The 25,214-nt window shown below is 41.3% G+C and overlaps 1 protein-coding gene across 1 annotated transcript in view; it reads right to left on the reverse strand.

Annotated features, from left to right (window-relative positions):
- The window catches only part of snd1 (staphylococcal nuclease and tudor domain containing 1), a 177,454-nt gene that overhangs the window by 33,955 nt on the left and 118,285 nt on the right, over nucleotides 1-25,214 (reverse strand). Inside the window, exon 18 of the mRNA XM_014409598.4 lies at nucleotides 6,313-6,454. Coding sequence (XP_014265084.1) covers nucleotides 6,313-6,454 — 142 coding nt within the window. The remainder of the gene's footprint in view (nucleotides 1-6,312; nucleotides 6,455-25,214) is intronic.

The raw sequence follows: 25,214 nt of genomic DNA on the forward strand, positions 1-25,214 counted from the left end.
GTGATGAACAGCTGCTGTGTGTAAAAGGTAGAAGTGTGAATAATGTGGACGGAGTGGCACCTGGTTGGGGGGAACGACTCCACTCATTATGAGGCTGTATGGGTGCCAGGAAACAAGCGGTAGACAGGATGTACCGCCAACCGCGCTGCAGCTGAGGCTTGGGGTGAGCAGAAAATGTGTGTTTGTCAGTCGGGGCCAGGCCTAGCAGCCCAGTACCGTGGATGTGACAAGTGCGTTAAGGCCAAATCAGGGGGAGGTCACTAGCTAGGCAGAGACAAGTCTTTTGCCCAGTAACACAATCTGTGGCTTGGGAAAACCAATGCAGTAATATTAAACAGTGTGTCACAGATTAAACATCTATTCTACACAAGTTTACAAGACAGAATAAATGGTGTTGTGGCAGCTGTAAGCTGTATGTTCAGGTAGACCCCAGCTTATATAAGCACTGATTTGAAATAACTATACGGTTCCTGGAATGTCACCTGCAACTTGGCAGCCCCTAAAACTGAGCTCGGTCTCTCCAACACTGCAGTGAAGCATGTGCAAATTTTTCACAGATCATCAGAACTGTCAGCTCTGCTGGATAAAACTCAAGTCAGCTTGCACTTCGTAAAAGGATACAGGTGGAAGACCCAGGTACAGAGTTTCTCCTTCTACCCAGTTCACAAAATCTAAGGAGGAGAACCTGATGACATCGAGTATGATGAGGATGTCATTCTCCCTGCTGCACAGGCGTCATGGTCAGTGGCAGTCCCATCAGTAAGCCGCCGTCTTTCCCAACACCCCATGAAGCCCGCCCACATGTAGTAGTGTAGCTGGGGCTCTATTTGAGTGTGGTTTGGAGAGATGAGACATTTCTGGGATAAACAGTTTGCCACAAAGTTACTGTCAAAGGTTTTAGGGCTGGTTGTGATTGTAGCCTCTTCCATGCCGTGCTCCAAGTCTGGCCAACTGATATGAGCCGATTCATCCACGGCCAAAGACACCGAGATCTAAAGAACCCATACTGGCCCAGTGTGCCACAATAAGCGAGAACTAGCTAGAAATGCCACACTTAGATGGACAGCTTCAGCTCTCTGGGTACCATAGTGCTGATATAGTGTTTGAGAGATGGCGTCATTTCATTGCAGTGCTCTGTTTCAGATGTGTTATGCATCCTACACCATTTGCTATATAGTGGTAAAACATTTTTCACTGCCGATGTGCGTTTGGCTTCAATTTTGGCTGGGCAAGTGGGCTTTGGAAACATGCCAATTGGCCAGCATAGGCTTATGAGAAGGTTTATAAAGGAAGCCCATCAGCTGCACCCTGCTTTTAAGCCTCTAGCATGCCTCCTGCAATTTGCCCATCATTTCAGAGGCTCTCAGGGCTCCTTTGAAGTGTGCTGACTTGAAGGCACATTCTCTCAAAATTATCTTTTTTGCTGGCTTTCTCAGAAGCAAAAGGGATGTGTGAACTACATGTTGTATCTGCCATAGTTCCTGTTTGAAGTTTTCAAATCACTATAGCTACAGTTAGCCTGCTTATATATGCCCCACTCTTGGGGGGTACTGGCTTTTCTCCCCAGCTGTTTGTTGATGAGAGTAGCTTAATTCACTTTGTTATGTACAGCCTTTGTGCATCCAGTTGGATTGGAAAGAAAAGAAAAGAAAAGGAGAAAAAAGGAAAGCAGCTCTTTGTTTCCCAGGTTCCCACTCATTGAGGGAAGCTTCTTACCTTACAGCGGTCAACACAATGGGTGGTGGAGGCTATTATGTTGGCACATTACTGCCGAGGACTGAAGTCTCCTACACGCGCAATGCCCCAGACGTGCAGCTAGCGTATGGGCCCCTTTTCTGTGAAGGATATCTAAGCAGCTGCTGACTGGCCATGGCTACAGATGTTTATTAGGATCTACCAGCTGGATACGCCTGCTCCTTGGAACACTCAGTCCTTAGTATGGGCACTTAAGGTCTCGTTTATGCCACTGTGTTGGTAGAGTGCATTATAAACCTGAGCAGAGCTTTTCAGATCCATGTCTACATCTCCACTTGGTGTCAAAAATACATGGAACAACCAGTAACGTGCATTTTCTGCTCATGTTTGTGTTTTATTGCTTTTTTAGTTTTGCCACTGACAGAAGTCATATCATGAAAAGGTCTTTGCAATGTAGTGAGTGATAGAAACACTTCAAAATGTCTACTTCTGTCACCATCTTGGTTATGCACATTTGGCTTATTGGAAACCAGCATACAAATATGTCTTTGTAGTCTTTGTATTGCTTGTAATCACATCAATTCCTCTCACTGTGAAAGCTATATGAATGGACAACAATGTAACCAACTTTCCTAGGCTGTAGTGTTTTGGTCAGGTAGATTTTCTGTAAACAAGGTTTGAAATGAAATATTTAGTCACTACGGTGTCCAATATACATTTATACACACATGCCCACTTCATATTCATACCTATCAAGAGTGCAAGAATATATTTAGCAAGTGTTTAAATTACATAGACTCTCCAGCATAGTGGTAAACTAGCAATATTGTACGGCACAGAGTCACTTCCTTCCCCTGTGCCTGGAGTGGCCTTTGTCTTTCAATGTCCAAGGTCACACAGATCTATGCAGGCCCCCCTCTGACAGTAATTACATATAGCCTCCGGAGAGGAAGCAACATGCACAAGGAAAATAGGGGGTGGGGGAAGACACAGCAGTACAAAGCAGAGAGATGTGTGTGTGTGTCTGTGTGTACTGGGAGAGGTGGGGGGCACGAAACAATGAGCGATAAAGACCCTTAAAATAAACTGAGGATTAAAGAGCTTCTCGCTCAAGCTTCTTGGTGACTTGGAAAACCACTCCTAACGTGAAATTAATCACTTATCGAGTCTGTGTAAAGATTTTCATATACTGAAAAGGAGAGAGAAAAAACAAGCCCTTATATCCTTATTTAATTATAAATGGGAATAATTAAAATGGGAAAAGGGGTAAAATACAGTGCAGATACAGAGGGGCCCAGGAGAATAAAAGGAATTATAAACCAAATTTCCTTCGTTTAGGGAAAAAAAAAAATCTATATTATATACACACACACATTTTTTTTAAAGTACAGCAACAGCTGTGAAAGCTTTTCAATACCCACTGATCACAGCAGGCCACAATAAATAAATAAATACATTCCATCCTATTAGATAGCCACAACTCCCACAGGGTTAATGGTTTGGAAACTGCATCTAAATATTAATGACTGTAACCCGACCGATTGTGTGTGTGTGTGTGTGTGTGTTCTCTTGCTTTATCTTTTTAATACATGCATCATCTTCTCATTATATTGGACTTAAAACATCTTTTTCTGCCCGACTGTTCATTGGTATTAATATCTACACTACTGCTAAATACTAAAGTCCTACTAGTCCTACTAAAAAAAAAAAAAAAAAAAAAAAAAAAAGTCCTACTAGTCAAAGTCAAAGTCATGTTGTTTTACAGCCCCTGTTATAAAAACGTGTGTGAAACGCTGATGGATGGGAATGTCAGGTATACTACTATGTTAAATTTTAAATACATCTGTTGGTATATATAAATTCAACTCAGTGTTTACTCATCCGGTTAATTCCTGTTTCATATGACCTTACTTGACACATGTTATTACCTATAGATTGGAATCAGGGCAGTAGCGAGCACATATGTAGAAAAAAGCCTGCTATTCCAGATGTTTTCAGACATTGATAGTGGGACAGATGCTATAATCACTCTTTCACTTATGCATTTATGTTAGGTGGTATGTTGTCATCAGTTGCAATCACAAGAATATTAAAAAATTCTGCCTCCACTTCCAAGCTTATCTGAGTATATAAAAGTCCTTTTCAGAAAATTTTTTGGGGTGGAAGTGGGGGCATGTAATGATAAAGCACTCAGCTTGTATGATTTTACAGGCCCTAACACTTTGATGTTCTCTTCAAGAGGTTGGTATGACTTAATGTAGCTTTGAGGGAGCGTCAGCGAAAATGAAAGAAACCAAGGGAGAAAAGGAGATGGAGGAAGGAGGGGAGGGGCAAACAACATGAAGGAGAGGGAGATGAGGAGAGGAAAGCAGAGGGTGAAGACCGGTCAGGTTTTTCTTCCCTGCTGAGAATAACATTTTTTTTAAAGTAGCACGTAAGTCTCTTGGTAGAAGAACACGAGCCAATTAAGAGGGAAAAAAATAAATAAAAAAAGCCCTAGCACTGCTGGATCATCTAAAAATCAAGGCTTTATATGAGAAAAGATTAAATAACTCAAAGCTCCCCTGTCAAAATGCACTGAGAGCAGCAATGTTTAAAAAAAAAAAAAAAAAAAAAAGCAGATTGTGTACAATTTCTTTAAATGCAACACTTTAGATTCTACCCCGTAAAAAAAACGTTGAAGTTGTAAATACCTTGCATCTTCCATTTCCCCAGGTTCGTTTATAGGTATAAAGAACTTATGAGAAATATGCTAAAAATCAATAAAAATGCTTTGATTTGCTCTTTTATGTGTAGCTTGAGTACATTCTGTTTCCCACAAGACCATGAACTCCTACTCAGTTTTAGATATTGTGTAATATATTTTTGCTTCTATCCCACCCCACCCAACTGAAAATAAAGGATGCTGAAAGCATTAACCCTAGTTTCAGGTTAATGTGCCATGTATCATATATTTCAGCATCTTCACAGAGACACCCAATTAAGATCAGTGATAAAAAAAAAACCCAAAAACAACTCACTCAACCTGAACATTAGTCCTGACTTGCAGGAAAGTGAAGCTGAAGTAGCCAGAGGCAGTGAAAAGGCTTTAGATTTGAATCTACAGCTGATAGAAAATATTGTTGAGCGCATGTCACAATACCCGAAGCTTTCAATGTACAGAAAGGTTATACAAACAATTGTGAGCTAAATGTTTTTCACGGTCATAAATGATTGGATTATTAAGATGCGTGTGATGCTTAGGCTTAGATTGGCAGTAAATGAAGGCAAATTAATTAATGATGACAGTGAGGCAAATTAAAAGGTGGCCAAAGTCAATTTCATGGCCTCTACCAGGCGACTGCCAGTGAAGACAGATGTGGGGGGCGGCAGAGAGACAGAGGAAAACCTCAGAATCCTGAGTTGCTCCTACAAACTGGCAGACGATGAAGGGATAGTGATTGGCATAAAGGATTCAGATCTGTTCCAGCTAGTTTGTCAATGCAGCTTTTAATGTATTTGCATGTTTCTAAATGCAAAATTGTGTCATGGCAATAATTAAAGCTACATAGACAGAATTTAAAATAGACAACCCACCCCTGAAGCGCTCTCGCCTCTATTCTAAACCCTTCAAAGCAGATAAGCACATACTTACGTATTTCAAGCCTTTTTTGTGTTTTGATTTGGATCATTATGGCTTATACCTCATTGTAGCCCAAAAAAAATGAACTTTTTTGAGATGCACAAGTACAAGTGCCGCGTTTCATATGAACTAAAACAAATTCCATGTTGTTTTTTGGCTTCACACAAGACTTGAAACCCACTACCTCTGCTCATCCAATTGAGCATGTATGCCTTACTTCCTATTCAGACTTTTGTGTTCACACTACTCATCTGATCTGATCTCAAGAGTTCTATGATTGGCTGGATTTTCTAAAGCCCAAAATCAAAGGCCAGCAGATGTGCTGGAGTCTAGTCCCCCCACATTGCTTCACGGTGGATCATCATAAAAAAAAATTTTTTAAACCACAAAAATTTCAAACAAATTGCCTATCCGAGCTTTAAATGGCAAACTTTTTGTTATCATAGAGAGAGTAGATTAGATTGTAAGACTCCATTTGACTTAAAAAAAAAAAACTGCAAACATCAATGGTGACAGGAGGGGATGTAGTGATTTATTCCTATCATTTAGTAGTAATAATAAGCGGGACGTCCTTTGTTTTGTCTCCTGGTGGGAGGGATGCTGCAGCAGGGGATGAGCCGAATGTCTGAGTAGTAGAGATAATTGTCATTCATAAAGTCAGTCTGGTGTTAAAAGGGAATAAAATGCAAAGTCCTTGCTTGCCACCGCTGTTGGGAGCTGGTGTAGATAGTGGTATTTAGTGTGAAGCTGCAAAAGCTGACAGAAAAAAATCTGCAGCTTGAAGTAAAACAGCATGTTTATAAAGCAATTTCAACTTTTCTAAACGAATTCTCATTGGTTACTCTATCAAATTTTATATTCACTGGAGTCTGTTTGTCTGGTTTTGCAAGCTGCCGCTTTAGGCCAAGTCGAAAATTATATACTTGGAAAACTAAGTGAACAAAAATGAATTTTCACGCACTCCCTCACTCATGCACACGACCATCTCGAGGTACCTGTCTCTACATCCTGGGCGTAGAAGTGCAGGGTGTCGGTGATTTCAGTGACATAGACTGGTTTGTAGTTTGCCACGCGCTCCTTCTCCTCTGAAAGATGCACGACCTCCTCCACTGGTTTCTCCTCATAATTGGCCCAGACCTACAACACATACAAGTAGTAAAAAAATGTTTTAAAAAAAGACATGTCAATGCAACACAAACATGGAGATCAGATAGGTCAAGCTTAATGTGCCAAACATTTTTCAGGGATAGAAATTCATGCAATGAGAATTCGTACATGCTGCACCAGTGGCCCGAGATTTATAACAGCATGAGACTACTGAATGAGACTGCACAAGCAACAGCAAAGCAACATTCGTTTTCACTAATTATTTTTGGTCCAATTTCAAACCCTTGATGCTGCCAGCATATGGGACAGTCCATCACTCCTATGACAGATTTCTGACCTCACATAATACTACAAAGATGTTTCTGAACACATATTTGCAAAGATCTTCCTCACGTCTTCCAGCAGTTGTTTTAGGGCAGGGGTGGGCAATTCCAGGCCTCGAGGGCCGGTGTCCTGCAGGTTTTAGATCTCACCTTGGGTCAACACACCTGAATCACATGATTAGTTCGTTACCAGGCCTCTGGGGAACTTCAGGACATGTTGGCTGTATCCCAATTCAGGGTCTGCAGCCTTAAAGGCCGAAATGCGGCCCTCAAATGCGTCCTTCATTTCACTGAATTTTAAGGATGTGGCGGTGTAGACTTCGTGGCCCAACATATCCCAGAATGCATAGCGCAGCGGTGGGTGTGGATAATTTTTCCGGAGAGAAAAAACGGCGGAAGACGGGCAGCCGAAGAGTAAACTTTTAAAAGTAAGTACTGAATATTATGTCACTTATTTATGTGCGAATGTTTAATAACGAAGAACATTAAAACATTACTGTTGGCCACATGTCAGCAAAGTTATGTGACATTAGCGATGTTTGTACTAACTTGGTTTTAAAGCCTTTACTTTAAAATATACGCCGTTCAATAGTTGATGTTAATCTTGCAGAGAATGTGAGGATTTTATGGATATTTAAAGTAAGCACTGAGACAAATTTAGTCATGCCAACATATTAAAAGAACAACATTTGTCTCTCATATATATAACACAGTTATATATACAGTGTCAAAGAAACCTGTCTTTGAGTGAAGATTTAAGGTGACAGGAAATATAAATAATATAAATAAATGCAGCTTGAATCTTTACTGAAGCTCAGGATTTGAAACAGAGTTCATTCACTGCTGTAATAACTAATAATGATTGAAATTGTAACTTTAAAATTGGCCATATTAGATTTACATTACCAAAGTGAGATGACTTAAGTCTCATGAACAACATTAGCTAATTGTTATTTACTAGCTAATCTTAAATGACTGTTCAGTACAGAAGTGAAGCCCAATAATCATGATTTCACAGTCCCGTGGTCTCAGCCTCAGATACTTATCAAATCAAAGCTCATGTAGAAACAAACAAACAAATGAACAAAAGATTTTGTCCTTCATTTCTGTCAAACAAAGCTGTATGAAACGTTTCCAGCTGTTAGTGTCATGGTTGCTAGGCAACCTGGGCAGCGCGACAGGGGCTAGACCGTCCCATTTCACAAGCCTCTCACTTCCGGCCTTAGCGGTCTTTGAGTACGCGGCCCGTGTGGACCGTTAAGGCTGCAGACCCTGAATTGGGATACAGCCGTTGAGGAGCTAATTTAGCCATTTAAATCAGCTGTGTTGGTTCAAGGACACATCTAAAACCTGCAGGGACACCAGCCCTCGAGTTGCCCACCCCTGTTTTAGGGTTAAGGATTAAAGGTGGACCGAGGATCAAGTTAAGATTAGCCATGTAATGTCGGCGATAATATCACTCCCTCGGTAAAGAATGTTGTCAATTAGGTTCCTTCACGAGCACAGCAATTTATGAGGATGCGTGTAAGCAGGTTACATCCTTTCTAAGCTGCATCAAGGTTAGTCCTCTTTCGGCTCCCCAGGAGAAACGGAGGGCAGGAGGCTCATTAGAGAGAAGTGCTTTGCCTTGGGCCACATATCAAACTGCATGGATGTCAGCAAGCCCGCGCGTGTATGTGTGTTTACATAAAGAAGGGGATGCACCAGAAAGAGCAGGCGGCTAAAGGGAAAAGCAGCATGTCTGTATACAGCTTCAGGTACAGTAATAGCATTAAACACATGCATAAACACAAGACTGTTAGGATGAAAGCGAGCTAATCAGCTCCCTGTTGATGGATCATTGTGAAACAGGAGGAGAGGTTACGTGGGGATCTCAAAAGTCAACAAGTACAGCTGAGCTTCATACTGCTCCAACTTCTTGTATAGCTGTAGCCCGACTGCTTGTTACTGCACATTTCTGCAGGCTATTTGGGAACTGTTTACTTTTAAAGGTTACTGAAAAAGAAGAAAATGAAGCAGGCAGATTTTTAACAGCACACTGATATCAGCCAATTAGATTCTGGCTAATTATTTCAGTGCACAGTATCTTTCAGCTAATTAGATTAGCTGGTTTTACTGTTGTCATTTTTTCCACTCTGTCTTGGCTCATCTGCCAAGATGCACGTGGTAATCACACCTGAGGCTTTAGTATAACATGCGCTCCTCTGCGCGCTAAGATGATCCTGTACCTCGTTGATATGGCCCAGGTTTTATTCATGCCGAGGGGACCTAAATCTGTTCACACCATCATACTGTGGGGGGCACATGGTTTCTTTATCGTCTGAAGGCATATTTTAAGGCTGGGGCAATTGATGGTTTTGTTGAGCAAATAGTAAAGGGCCTGAAAAATGGAACATGCAAGTGCCAAAACTGCAGCTCCACGAATGCCCCCAGAGTTAAACTGCCCAACTTGACTGCAGAATTGATGTATTTGCAGCCTGCCACCAGATAACAGTTTTGAAGCACCACACAGTTAATTGTGCATAGCTTACAGCTTTGCAGCTTTGGGAGAAAGGAAATAAGACAGAAAGAATGTAGACAGGTAGAAATTCTGGGGGTAGAGGTTGATTAAGGTCACTTAGGGCTGAAAACAAACTCCCCAAGATCAACCAATATTAGGATAGCATAGCTATTTTAGATATGCAGACTTTATGTGCACACTTACAAATGCTGGAATACACAGAGTCTAGTAATAAACATGATTACCATATTGCAACTGAGCTAGCATGACTTGGCTTTTGATCAAACCTGCAGCACCAATTAGGGAAGACAAAGATTAGAGTGTCACCATTCATTAGCCTGGCAGATGTCACTGCAGCAGTTTTAGGCTGATAGCAAGTTGGTGTCCACTTCGGAAGCAGATTTCTGCTAAAAGAAAACATCAGATCCCCGTTTTTCCCTTTGTTGCTGCATAATTGAATGAGGGCAGAAGGTCATATGTTAACATATTTATTATTTGTGGCCAATACGGATAAAAGACACGAGTGATCAGTGTGATTACAGCAAGATGAAAATTTATTCTGCATCATTCGAGTACATCATTAGAAAGAAGAAAGAGCTCTGTCACTTTTTAAAGCCATAAAAAATTTTTTTTGAAATATATGCACACAAACACACAAGCGTGCACACACTGTGCCCAGGGCTGATGACCTTCCGTGAGCAGCCAACCATCCTGTTTGTTCCACTTGAATGCAGGTATGTGACTGCTGCTTCTGCTGCTGCTCTGCAACTGCAGCCAGACGCTAGAGCCACCAAGCTGCCACAGACAATGAGAGAGTGAAAGAGGGGACGAGAGGAGAGAGATAGAATTATGGGGAAAAGGGATAAAAAAAAAAAAGAAAAAGAAAAGCGGCAGGCCATTTAGCTCATGTTGAAAGCACAAGTCCTAATAATGGAGCCCAAGCTGAGAGATGGAAGGTTAGGCTGACCTTCACAACTCTTGAATGACAAAACACACTTACACCCAAGTGAGTGACAAGTGAGTCCAGTGGGGTAATGTGGTGATGGGGAAAGGTTGCGCTCAGAGTGACTATCAGAATCACATTTAAAAAAAGAAAAAAAAAAGCTGGAAAAATTGTTGAAGCATGTGTGTTAGGGATTAGCTGATTTCCAATTTCCAGCTGGATTTTTTTGTTGTTTCCTCTAACTTTCATTCTGTTAATCTTCCATTATCCTGCTTCCTTGGTTTTGGCTACAAACGAATATGCCAACTCTTTTATTTTTCTAATCACTTTAACCGCACATGATAAAACTGACCAAAAAAATAAAGAAATTCTGCTTATCGAGCTGAGAAGCTTTGGCATTAGCCAGTGTAATGTTTAATTGCCAAATGCTGATTAAGTAGCGAAAGGCTGTATAAAAAAAAATAATAATAACAAAAAGAAAAACCCAAAACGAAACCCCAACAGCTCCGAAGAAAAATGAGCTGTCATGGCCAGGTTTTTACAGCAGTGCAATAGTGGCAAGCCTTATTTTCTAAGCCTGGCACCCAAGACACCTCTCTGGCTGAAGAGTACCTCTTTGACAGTTAAGTGCAGCTCTGCTCTGGATAATTAAGAGGTCTGCTGATTAGCTTAGAGTCAATTTATCTGAATATTTCTAATCTGAAGAAGACTGCCGCAGTCCAGAAAGACTAAGCAATGGTGCAACATTCATAGATTCACACATTCAAGCACAGGTGGATGAATACACAGACAGATGGATGACTGAACACACACGTAGTGCCAGAACGAGGGTGTGAGGGCTGGTTTGAACACTGATTAAATGTGGCAGTGTGTCAATTGTAGTAGAGTGTGTGTGTGTGTGTATGTGATTGTGTATGGTCTGTTAAGACTAAAATCACCATTGCTACAAAGTGTACACTTTTTTTACGCAAACAAACACCCCAAATTTTTATCATAGCAAGGGTCTAATACGCCAGACAAATGCAAATACAAGATTGAGAAGCAAAGAAAAAAAACAAGGCCTCACCTCCAGATGTTAGAAGAAAACAGTGCAGTAACATTAAAAAGTAAACATCTCAAATATGCCTCATTTAGATGCAAATTGCTTGGAAACAAATCTCTAAGAGAAAAAAAGTGTTTCATTTCATACAACTCACTTTCTCCACCAAATTGAGAACATCACACTTATTTGAGGCATAAATGCAATCACATTCGAAAAGAATATTATCTGTGCAACAAATTCAGTAGCTTTACAAGTCTTGCCCTCATATATGGCACTCACAAATACATGACACTCAGAGGAAGCACTGCCATCTGAGTCTAACACACTTCAGGAGACTAGAGGGCTCAGCCCACGCAACCTGGAGCAAACAGGCGTCCCTCGGAAAGAATGCTGCAAACTAGCTGAAGCTAGGGCTAATGTGATTAAGATAATAAAATCTTGGTGGTCTATCTTATTACATGTGTTTTACAAAGTTTCATTATTTATTCATTACCCAATCAGACTTGAAGAACAATTGAAATCAATAGGAGCACGTTGTTCATGCAAGTGCACTTTGTGAATCAATTTAGCCCCATTATATCCCTGATGAATCTCCCTTTAGCGACAAAGGTTCATTAACTCAATTGGAGGGCACGTTTTTTCTCTTTCACATCAAAAGCCTTTATGCTGCACATAAGAAAACAGTTTTGCTTTAAGATTCATTTTCATTTCTTAAGACTGTCAAACAATAATACGTGGATGGTTGTTACTGGATACTGTATTAAAACGAAGAGCTAGATTGTGTTGACAAGATGTTGCCTTAAAACTCTAAAAGCTTGCTCCTAAATTAGGAGCAGAGAGGAATCTGATTTGCATAAAAAGTGAGAAAGAGCTCATTAGAAATCAGCAACAGTCTTATGTTAATGACTGGGTCAGGTTGGCAGAAAGGTGGACAGGCCTGGATTTTCTGTTCTTTAACAATGTTTCTATATTGACAAAGTCATTAGAGCTGGAGAATGACCAACAAGATGGACAGCCGCCACTAGCCTATTCAAGGTGGGGCTGTTCTTCCTCCACCTCGCCGCTTCTGTGTAAAAGGTACTGGGATGGGATTGGGAAGGGTGCTTTTTGTTGCGCCTTAAAGCTAGCAGCAGAGGCAGTCACAAAGCAGAATCATTGTCTGTGTGAAAGGGAAAGCCAGCATGGCAGGACACGCCACACTAGACACCAACACTGTTGAGTTACAATGTCATGCTGGCATGCCATCTTAGGACTGCGGCGGCATTATGCCGGCATCATTTGTGCACGAGCAAAGGCGCTGCAATGAGGGGGTCTTCGCAGCTGAAGTACAGCATGATATGGGGGCAACCGAGATACAAGCTGCCTCGTCGCATCTGCCATAACTAAACAGAATCCTCCAAAAGAGAGAAGTGAATTTTCAAAAGTATCTAGTTTATAAGCATAAAACGTGTAGTTTTAACCCAAGTTTGTTGTTGTTGCACTTATAGAAGTAAATCAAGAGCAACAAACTCGCATGGTGGTGCAGTGGTCAGCAGTTTGCATGCTCTCCCTGTCCTTTTGTTCACTGGGTAATTAGTATAGCTGTAGTATAACTGGTGACCCTAAATCAGAGTAAATCTGCACATGAATGTGCGTGGTTGTCAGTCTCTGTGTCAGCCTTGTGAGGGACTGGCAATGTGTTCAGCTCACTGCCAGTCCCACTTTTACCTCTATGACAGAATCCTCCTCCATGACCCTGACCTGCACACGCAGTTAAGAAAGTGGATGCATGGATAATGATAATAATAATAATCATGTTTAATACAAAAGGTGAAGTGATGGTCTACTATAGTTATAACAATCTAATGCCAGTTGGAGGACTTTAAAATGATCTTGAATATGTGTCACCCCGACTTCTTTCCCAGCAGCTGTTTTTAAAAAGACGACTTTACTCACACTCTGAGAATCATTTTGCTGACAGCTGACGCAGTCATCTTGAGCTCATCATCTGTGACAGCTGTAATTCTTGGCTGTTCGACAGATTTTCTGTGGTTGGGAGATGCTATGAACTCGTTCTCATTTGTCACAAATTTCTTTCCTATGTGGCAGCGGAAACAGACTTTCAGAAAGTCCAGCAGTTTGAACTGGGCTGCCTAACACTCTTAGGGCTGATTAACTGTGAAACACCCACTTTAAACAAAAGGGAACTTTAAATACTGGGCTAGCCTCACAGCACAAGACCACAAACATTTCAGCACATTCTGCATAAAGTAGGGTAAATTTTATAGTTCTCAGGAATCTGACAACCCTCTGCTTTATCAAATGCAATCTCCAAATTAAGAAAACTCTTGTTTAATATTGATCTTATTTTAGGGCGACTCCCCCAAAACTTGTACAAAAGACTTGACTCATTTTACGATTATTCAAGGAGAGCAATTTATTTTTGGTATCACTGAAATGGTGAAAGTGCAAACTTTTTTCACTTCTCTTTTCAGAACAATGTCTAACAAGGAGATACTCGGAGCTGATCAAGGTAGAAAACAGCTCGACTGACGGGCATTCTACCAGACTCCACCACTTTGATTTACTGACTGTTTAAGAGTTCATTTGTAGTGCAATGATCATAATGTAAGGCAACACTACAAGTTCAGGGTCACTGCTGTGTCTCTGACAACTTCCAATTCAAATGGAGTAGCCTCCACATGAAAAATGTCATTATTGATCTTGACTGGACAGCTACTTGACTGACAGGTGCTGCGAAAGCTCAATTGCTCTTGAACACTAAACTAAAAAGACACTAACCCAATACATCACATGGAGCATAAAAAAAGACAGTGTTCAAGGTTAAGAGGGGTTGTTGATGGTACATTAACCTTCATGGCTCACCTTGTCTTGGTGGTCTAAGTAAGCAGGACAGGAGAATAAAAAACTGATTTAGAGGTTGAGGGACTTGCTTTGCAATATTCCTTGTCATTTCTTCCTTGCCATACTCAGACATAATACATGACTGTAGCCCTGGGAAAAATTGGTCCAGGTTAAGCTACAATGTGGTAACAACACCGTTTCTGTCACAATGGGCTAATGCAATACGACTGCTTTTGGGCCTGCAAGGCCACGTAAGTGGGTATGGTAACAAAACATGTCAGCTGCATACAGGCGTATGACAAGCTGTAAAAACTGGAGTCATACAGCACCAGTATATTAAGATTGGAGACATATCTTAATATACAATAGTATAAAAGTATAGGAGTCCAACAAAAGTATTCTGCCTTAGGATTCGACATGGCACCTCTTGCAAAGGTTGAAGAATAATCAATAAGATATGTAAATCGATCGTCTAGTTGATGCTTGCCAATAAAGAGGTCAAAATAGGTGTTGCGTGGCTTCTTGTTCTGCTGCCAGAGGTGAAACTGAAGTCTTGTTAAACTGAAGTTCCAAAATTCTTCTTGACTCGAGCTGACACTACTGGCTGCTGATTTCAACACTTGGATACACTGCCCACCAATGAAACCTAATCAATCCTAATCTGCTTTAACGGGAATATTAGGAAACCGGGGTCCACGTCGACATCCCAAGCCAAACCTCAATGAGGGCATAGAGGGAAAGGATGAGACGGATGGAGAGATGAGTCTCTCGGATGTGGTTACTTAGCAGATAAATTATGCATTAAAACTGCACAGGTGGTCTGGGACAGGGTTTTTTACGTGAAGGGAGGGAGCCGAGCAGCTGGGGAATTCATAACAGAAACGGAAGAGCAAGTGAAGGAGAGAGGGAGAGAGAAAGAGATACTCCCAAGCTTCATATCACAGCCAACAGATGTTCTCCCATCAAAGAGGCAGCAGGCAGGCGGCAAGGCTACTCAACCCCAGCTTTACACGGCTAATATGACCCCCACACATACACATACGTGTGCACGGACGTGCAAACAGCAGTCAAGGGCTTGGAGACGACCTAAGGCTATCATGGTGGCAACTTGTTACACTTTTTAAATTGACACAAATTGATCCACTTAGACGTGTGCGTGTGTGTTCGGGTGGGTGGTGGGAGTAGGTCTGTCAGACCGCTGACAAAGTACTATTAGCAACAAACACCAAGTTACACCTGACAGAGATTGGTGGTATGAGCATGTAAACTGAAGGGGGGCATGGCGTTACCATAGAAACAGAGAATGTGGGTGCATATGAAATCAAGAGCGATCTGCGTGCACGCACAAAAACCTACACCTGAGCTACCCTGCACACGGGTGCCACCCTACTCACCATGTATGAAAAGACAGACAGCTGCGAGATCGATCCAGGCGTTGTTTACAGATGACATTCACAGAAGCGTGTTCGCACACACGCACACACACACACACACACACGAGACGACAACATCAACAAACCCATGGTCCCTGGAGGTAGTCCCTCTAGTATATGGAGCCTTATGTCAAGTGGGCTGTTTCTTTAACTCGAGCAGTTTCTGTGTCTTTCGGAGGCCATTAAAAGATGATCAAGCCGCACAAGATCAGAGCAAACAAAGGCATCGCTGGGGAACAGGCATGCAATTAAAGTCAACGAGCTCCAAGAACATGATACAGAAAAATCTTCAAAGGTTTAGACAAAGAGCGAGAAGGGACAGAAAAAAGGGAGTGATACAGTAATTAAGTTGTGAGAAAGACAAACACTTTGTCTCACTATTTCATGATAACTTTGATTTAAAAAAGGAAGAAGTGCTGCTGGAAAAGAGGGCCACAATTACAAATTCTGAGGTTTTGGTTCAGTAAGTTGCCTGAACCATGAATCATGCACTAATTTTGCAATTGTTTGCCAAATGAACTCTGCATCCTCCACAGCTGCCCTGTATCCTTAATGTTGGCTCTATAAAATAGTCTTGTTAATTATAATGAAAAACAAAACAAAACAAAAAATTCCTTCAATAACAATAAGGAAATAATGAGTAATGGTATTTGTTAGTCAAAGACTGGTATTTTCAGGTTGGCAATTTGCACAAACACCACACGAGTATAACAGCATCAGGGTTACGGAGTGGGCAAGAAAGAAACAAACAAGGACAAAGTTACCACGAGGAGGACCAGATAAAAGAAACACATGAAAAAGAAACTGTTGTGAAGACAATGTAACAGTGCCAGCACTGTGCCATGTGAAGCTGCTGGTAGTGCCTTAATGAGGCACCAGCAAAATGGGCATAGTGTTGGATGTAGAGATAATCAACTTAACGATGGAAAATTAATTTTATTTTCAAATTATAACAAACCTTTACTTAATGCATCTGTTAACACTAACACTTGAGCTTATACCAAATTTATAAATTAACGTATTACCAACCAAAACGCAAAGTGTTTGCTTTCCTTTCCCTACATTGAACACGCAGTGCTATAGCTACATAATTATGAATACTTAGTAATATAAAATAATATTTTCTAATATATTATATATCTCTAATATCTCTTCTGGCCAGCCCTCCCAGGGCACACAGCTTTCACCTCTCTGTGTTGATTTCCCTAGTAACTGTCCTTGGTATGACCTTGAGGCCAAATGTGTCAAGTTTACTTTCTATAGCATTACCTGCATGGTGCTTCTGTGTGCAGGAAAAAAAAAAGGTGGGGGGTGGGGGTTGAAATTAACAGTGACTGCACATCCTTTCAGCTCATCCCCTCTCCCTGCTCTGTCTTTCAAGCCTCCTCCATAAGATGTTTATAAGCTCAACTGGATTACTGTCCGTGAGAGCATGCTCTCTGCCTGATCACTGGAAACTATAGAAAAGCTTAAAGGAACAAGAGCAAGAAGAGAATAAGGAAAGACAAGTATAGAGTGATTAAGAAAAAGGACTACTTTGGTTTTACAGTGTACAAGTATGCAATTAAAAGACAATTAATCAACTTTTTAATTAACAGGCTAGGCCGTCCTGGATTGCCAAAGTGTTGCCATGACAACTGCCTTTACACAGGGTGGCAACATCCTCCCTAGTCTGTTTTTCTCTGTAGAAGAATCCTGATCATTGTTAGTGAGAAATAAGGGAACAGGAGTAATGTAGAGTAGAGACGGAGAGGCGGCGCGGTGAGGAACAGCAATGGAAAGCAAAAAGAGAAGTAAGAACTAGACAGGAGAGAAATAAATTGAAAGGGGGAGGATATTAAGGGCATAACATTCAGATTTGAGTGAAATCAGAGGTAAAAAACGTAAATGTCTCTGAATAACTGTTCTGATGTTGTTCCCCTGAATATCTGATGTTCCATTTACAAAAGTGAGATTATGAGCACTTCTATCAGCAGCGCCATGGCAGGCATTGTCATCTGCACGTGCCAGAGCAAATCTCCAAGCTGACAAAGTGGTAAAAAAGGCATAATACACAACATTCACAGACCCCCCCCCCCCCCCCCCCCATATCTCCTCACATTTTAAACGGGAACGCTTAGTGATTAGGAGATTGGTCAAATAGATTCTGTTGTAAATTCCTTGACTGCATTTATAGCAGTGGAGAAAAAGAACCCGAGTGGCTTGGCCTGATGGCTTGCAGAACACATCACCAGTAAAATACTAAGTGAATGAAAAAGTGGTTGCTAAACACTTTATCTTGTACTACACGACAGGGTTTTTGCCTAATACAAACAAAGCCTGTGCATAACAGCTGAAAATCTATCCTGTGCGTTGTCTGCTCTTTTGGAGAAAACTGTTCATTTGAAGAATTTGGCAGGAAAACTAAATGCTACACCTAAAGCTGACATGGCTGCAGCAAAATACAATTTTAAAACATCATGAAACATTTCTCAGTTTGTGCTCAAGCTACAGAGATCATTCCCATATTACAGTAATATAAAGTGTACGCTTTCTCAGCAGCTGTATGTCTGAATTCCAAGTATACTTTTGAACCATGCAAAGAGCTTCAGGGTGACCCTTACTGGCACACTGAGGAAGTAGGAAATAAACACATAGTGTGTGGAGACATATGGTGAAAAGTCATTAAATAATTGAAAACGGGAGAGAGAGAGAAAAATGCAGTATGAAAAGAGGCTGGTACAACAGCGGGAATCAAAATGTGGGGATGACGAGAGCCTGTTTATGTAACAGTCTCTCCCTAAGGCAAGAGAGGAGAGAAGGAAAAAAACACACACACACACACACACACACACACACACACACACACACACACACACACACACAAACAAACAGCGGGTCCGTAAAATGCACAAAAACTCACTCCCAAAACTAGCAGAGTGTTCCCATTCTCTAGATTTAGAGGGGTTTTCCTGCAGGCTGGCAAGCAAGGATTCTGAACACAGTAGAAGTGGACAGGCCTAAATTACAAAGGAAGACTACTGAGAATTATAATAATTAAAAAGAATGTCCTGGAATGAATCAAAAATTATTTCCAACCTGGGTCTCAAAAAAAAAAAAAAAGGTGTCAAGTCTGTAAAATCAGGCAGCAAAGCAAGGTGGGAATAAAGTTATTTCAGGCACCTTGCACACGCTCCAATCCCACGCCTAGTTTAACTGATGAAGCATAATATGCCAGTCATGCCCCTAAGGGTCAGTCAAAGAATAACTACGTGTAAATGCATAGAAAATATGGCAACATTCATGCTCTTGACAGTCATTTGAATAATTATGGTGGTGACATGGATGGGTCTATCAAAAATGTAACACATGGGTTTAAAAAAAGTTGCTCACAAGTGACAGAAAAGAGGGTGCAGAGAAATAATGACTACAAAAATTTATGAAAGGCGAGAGCAACGGAACGATTATGTTAGGAGTCAATCTGAAGCCACTGATGAGAGCAAAATGCACACAATACCTGGTCTGATAACCTTAAGGTCCACAACCTTCAACTTCCCTTCCTATAATTGGTTGCACAATGACAATCAGTATTCATTCAGACAGTCTTAGAGCTGGTAGCGGCAGAAATGTAGCTCAAATTGGCCCTGTACTGATACAGCACAAGTGACAAAACATACAGGAAGTCAACATACAATGGCAGTTAGAGAAACTGTAACCTGGGAAGTGTAGGGATCAAAAATAATATTGTTAGAAATCATCACACATCAAGAAATTAAATCAATTAAAAATAATAGTAATAATGTACTTTGTTAGAGTACGGGTAAAGTAAGGGAGAAATGACAAATAAGATATCTAATTCAGAGCCTAGACTGCAAAAAGTCAAAAGGGGAAGAAGGAAGTCAAAGACAAACAGGTTGAATTAAAGATGAGAAAGATGGGGATGATAGTGTGTAGGCACTGAGGCAAGAGGAAACTACAGACTGTACTGTGAGCGGAACACGTTAGCTGCAAAGCCAGTGAGTTCTTCCAACTCCTTTGATCTCAGTTACACACCTGAAAAGTTTTCTGGTCATCTTGCACAGTACTGACTGTACTGCATTAAGCAAATGCCAAAAGAGCAGTAATTCCCAGTAAAGTAGGTGCCTGTAAGACCATATTTGGTCACAAAGACAGGCTCAGAAATTGACAGTAAAATCAGCTGTGCTGTTGTCGCTGGAAATGAATCAGTGCAACAGAAAAGGAGTAGAAGAGGGGGATAAAGTGAGAGAAATATAGAACTGGGGAGGCGGTCATGAGGCAAATGGAGAAAAAGAATAAGCAAATTCATTTAGGAACAGAATTGGCTGCTCAACCAAGGGGAGTATGCCAATGTGTAGAGGACTCCGTGTCTGTGTGCAGGTAATAAGGAGAACTGATGAGGCGTTTGCTTCCACAGCGGCTATACAGTAAGCTGCTTCTCTCCATTTGTGGCTGAAAAAAACAAAACAAAGACGGCTCTGATCCGTCTCATCCGAGAAGATGCTAAAGGAACACTTTGCATATTGGCATGACAACAGCAGCAACGCAGTAATCAAACACTGATCAGCCACAACATCGAAAATACCGACAAGCAACACGTATAACACCGATATTCTTATTACATTGCAATTTTTTGCTGCAAAACCCTAGTCCTAGCATTTGTGTGAAACCTGTGACACAAAAACAGCTAAGGAAAAAGAAAGAGCTCAAGGCACTGACCCTGACCCCAAACTCCCCAGATCCCCAACTTATCAAACATCTGTGGAGTGCACTGAAACCAGCACAACTCACATACCCAGAAGGATCTGCCTCCTGCAAGACACGACAGGACGGGCAAGAACTCCTCTGGTGGAACAAGGGAAGTATTTAGGCAGGTGTTCTTGTTGTGGCTAATATGTGTAAATAGAAATGCAAATTCAGCAAGTCAGAGGTGTCAAAGGGGACAAGTACATGTCATAACCTGTTTGTGTGACAACAAGGCCAGCAGGGAAATGTCAAAAAGTCTCATCTTAATGCTTGGAAACTAATATAACTGGAACTCATTAAGTGGAACAGGATATGCAGATCCCAACCAGCGCAGGACCAGCATTTAAATGCTACCCTCAAGAAACAAATATTTAGCATTTCATTAGACAACAGAAAAAAGCAAGGGAAGCAGAGAGGCAGGCGGGGGGAAACGTAAGGGAGGGGTGTTTCTCTGCCGACCCATAGTAAATAGAGTTAAGTGTGGCTGCGAGCAGGGGCCCTAAAAAATGTCAAAGTGTGTGTAAATGACTATTACTTGCATGTCTTATTTTTAGTGCGATCGTAAATAGCCCACCCTGTTTTGCTCTTTTTCCTGATTAAATAAGGACGATTAGAGAGGACACCTGAAGCGGGGCAAAAAAATGTGCAGCGTAAATCTTTCTGATTAATCTGCCTGATGACTCCCAAAAATACATAAATGTCAGTCATCTACGGAGAAAATGCCAGTGCTGCTAATGGACGTTCAAACGAATGGCATTATCAAAAAACACGATAAGAGTGGTTTGTACAAGGCACAGCAAATCCATGCTCACTTCGGTTATCATCTAACTGAATCCAGTCCTCTAAACTATTCAAAGTATTTAAAGCCTAAAGTTTCTCAAAGAAGATATTTAAAGGGTTCTATAAAAAGGCATAGTTTTTCACACGGGTAGTTTGAAGTAAATGCGTAACAGTTAAGGAAACACTCATAATACTGCATTAAGCACAACTGACCAATCAATGCTCTCCAGTCTAAGGTCAAATATGTCTGCGTTAAAATTCAAGGCTCATTGCTCTTATTGCATGCACTCATTCTGGTGAAGGTAGAAGGCAGTCAGCCACAAGTAGTGCTCGGCAAATCAAGTGGAAAAGTGTCTCCTTACAGTGTCCCAGGAGGGACTAACCCCCCCCCCCCCCCCAAAAAAAAAAAAAAAAAGACAGCAAATAATTCAGTAGCCCAACTGAAGTCAGTGCATGTCCTTCACACTTACTTTAATCAGCAAAGATGGCGGAGTAACTGGGGCAAAGGAGAGGGGAAAAAAAGAAGGGAAGCCCCAAGATATAAGAGGCAGGGAGAGTGCAGAGAGGCAGATGGGTAGACCTTTGTGTTTTTCTATTGCGGGTGACAGAGCTGAGCATGTGTTAATCAGCCATAATGCAACGCACTGTGTCATATCATGTTATGCTCTCTGTCAGTGCATCACCTCCACTCTCCCTTTTGAGCAACCCTCTGTGATCTCATGGCCTCAAACCTTCATCCTAAGACTAGAGCGAAGTGATGGGAGGCTGGGCGCCTGAGTCATTTCTACACTGATGAAGCAGAGGGAGCCGCAAACCTGCCTGCGAGGTCCTCCGCTAGGAGGGCATAAGTATCTTGTGCATGACTGGAGAAAGAAATCGTGTGGCCAATGACACAGAGACAGACGTACATAAACAAATGTATAGGATTACATGCAAAATAATCATCACGAACACAGTTGAAGAAAAGATGCAAACTAATGAAATCACGTGCAGGCTGCTGGAACACAGTTGCACAAATACACATAGAAAATGTTGTGCGAAACAAAAAAGGCCCACTTCCTGTTTATATGCTTCATCAAGTAGAATATTTCATATGAGGGTGTGGGCTCCTTAGGATTGGCCTGATGTCCTGGATGCATTTTTCAGATGACATTTTCAAAGACTGCGTGTTATCCTGCAACTCACGTAAATATATAATTCGCCAAGCAGAAGGTGGGACTGCTCAGATGTCACTGGGGTAGCTTCTTGCTCATTAAAAAAAACGCGAGGAGAAAAAAAAAAGAAGAAAAAGAAGAATGTGAGCACGGGGTGCAGCCTTTGTGTCAAATGGAGAATGAAGCAAATAAAGATGGAAAGAATGTTAGTATGTGATTTCACAAGACTGCGAGCAGAGCTGACAGAGTGCTGAATTTGCAGCTTTGAATTGGGGAAAAGGAAGATGAAGACCGGGAAAATGAGAAAGAGAGTTAGAGAGAGAGAGAGAGAAAACTGGGAGTTGGGGTGTAAATAACACACACATCACTGGGTCCACTGATCTCTTCTTCTGTCTGTCTGTCTCTGCCTCAGGGCACCGAGGGTCCAGCTTGCCGACTAAAGTGGGGGTGGTGTCTCCGGAGAGAGCGTGCATGTGTACATCTGTGCGTGCACCGTCTGTCTGCACGGGCTCAAAGTGTGTTTGACTAAGCAGGAAAGAGACGGTGAGAGTATGGTGCGTGCACGTGTGGCACCTCCCTCCATCTGCAACAAAGTTTGTGTGTATGTGTGCAGATGTGTACACAGCACACTCAATCATATTATGTAATCTCTTAGCTATACAAAAAAAAAAGAAAGAAAGAAAGAAAAAAAAGGCTCTGTCAGCTCTTTGCTTTTGTGTGGTAGGTGGTTCATTTTGTGCGTATAGTGCGGAGAGGGAGGATGAAGGCAGCCGTGCACTCACACGGGCATACACACTGGCTTACAGTAGTAAACAAACAAAAAGGAAATGGTATGCAGTCACATTCAAAACGCACATCTGCACACATTGTGCACGTATGAATGTGAAGGCACAATGCAGACAGAGACGGATGCCTGGGAATCTGTAGTAGATAATAGAATGCAAGGTTCGCTCCATCTTATCCAAAGATGGGAGGTCTCAAATGGGTCACTACTCCCATAGTAACCACCCTGCAGGGAATGATGTCCCCCCTGCTGTGATCTTACTGTCCTTTCACACATGCCACCAAAGCCTTCAACCTTCAGTTTGCTTCTATACTGCCCAATCATTTCCAGTATGTGAAATGATATAATAAGTAATTAACATAAAACACTTATTACAGTTGAGTACAGTATATAGTTAAGAATCTGCCGACAGAGGTTGTTTAAAACATGCTATAAAATTAACTTTGACTTGACTTATTACAAACACATTTTTTAGTGCTCAGTTAGATTTATGCAAACTAACACAGAGATGTCAAACTAATAGCTCGGGGTCCAGAACAAGATCACCACAGGATCCAATCTAGCCCACCTGAAATGTGAAAATTCTAAGAGTAAAGTGCAAATACTGGATTTTTCCACAGTACTCTGACCTTAAAAATGAATCACATCACAAGAGTCTAAACAGTTACTTCTATTTGAATCAGTGGTCTGAATAATTGTAGGTTTTACAGCCTTCCTACAGATAAACACATCACCCACACTACACCAAAGAAATTGATAACATAATACAAATAAATAAGTTTTAATTAAAAGCATTAAACATCACAAGTTTGCCTCCCCCACCACTCACTCTACATTTTTAAATTATGGCACAAATTCACAGTAATGAGCTGCCAGTACTTTTAAATGTAGTTTTACAGATTTATTTCTTAGAGAGTGGTTAATCCCAGGAAGCAGTGATGACGGCTTCTTTGACTGATTACAGCAGGATTTCTTTGTAATGCGAAAACACTGAGATGTTTTCCCTTTCCAAAAGAAATATCTCAGCCTGTTTATCTTGAGTTTTATAAATTAGAAAATAGTTTTACTGGTCTGGTCTACTTAAGATCAAATTAGGCTGCAAGTGGACCATGAACTAAAAGGGGGTTTGACACCCCTGCTCTGAGGCCTGTTTATATGATTCCAGTTATTATCCAAGCACACACTTGGTTAGTTTTTAGTACAGATACATTGTGGTGTATAATAAACATGAACACCTTTTGTGAATGGAGCACAAAACACATCTGAATTCCTGAATGAAGACACAAAAGGTGATTTGCCCACAGTAGGCTGAGGACTGCTGCACCATGAGTCATCAAACTGTACTAACTTGGTCATTGCTACTTGCAGCTACGACACTGTGTTCCAAGCAACGGACGTGATGGTGAGGGAAGCAGGGTCCTTGGGGTATAGCAGTTATCAGACAAGGGAGCGCTGTTGTGCTGGACTTTCTAATTCTGTGGACGATATATTACCAGCACAAGCTAGACTTGCATCGATAGTTTGCCCACGGGTGAGATGATGCACTGTGACTTTTGGCACAGTTTTAGCTACTCATCTCTTAAAGAGCAAAAAAATGCAAATTGCCTGTGACATAATGGTTTCCTGGCCCTCTATCATTGCGATGTCACCACTTCCCCCCCCTTTCATTTTTCCATTATTTTTTATTTTATTTTTGGGGGTGATTAAAAGAGCCTCTGTACATTGCTTCATGTATCATATAAATAGAAAACAATACTCACCAGGCAACTGTATATAGATTTTAAATGATTTGTAAATCCCTGCATTCTGATTGCTTGTACGCGACATCCCATGCTCACATTCAAACAGCACTGCAGATTGAAAATGTACTGTTCGCCTCTGTGATTTACTGGTACATAACATGTCTGGGTGCTCACGCAGGTCTTTAAACACCTGCATTATGCATGAGCTGCACATTGTATACAATGCGTTCCTCAAAGTCTTTAGTATAAATCTGAGGCCTTTAAATAGAGTTAAAAAAAAAAGCAGAAACAATAAAAAGAGGGGGGGGGGGGGGGGGGGGTGTAACTGCCTCGTAACCAACACTGCCTGAGGTAAAAATGTCTCAAATTAAGATGAGGATGTTTTCTGGCATTTGCGGCATACGACCAGACAAAGTGCCTTTCATTCAAGTTCACCCATTGAAATTCTCGTAATGGACTCTTCTGAAATCGTTCCAAAAGCAGCCGAGGAAATGCAAACAAG

The sequence above is a fragment of the Maylandia zebra genome, linkage group LG17, assembly GCF_041146795.1.
Source record: "Maylandia zebra isolate NMK-2024a linkage group LG17, Mzebra_GT3a, whole genome shotgun sequence".
Classification (NCBI taxonomy): domain Eukaryota; kingdom Metazoa; phylum Chordata; class Actinopteri; order Cichliformes; family Cichlidae; genus Maylandia; species Maylandia zebra.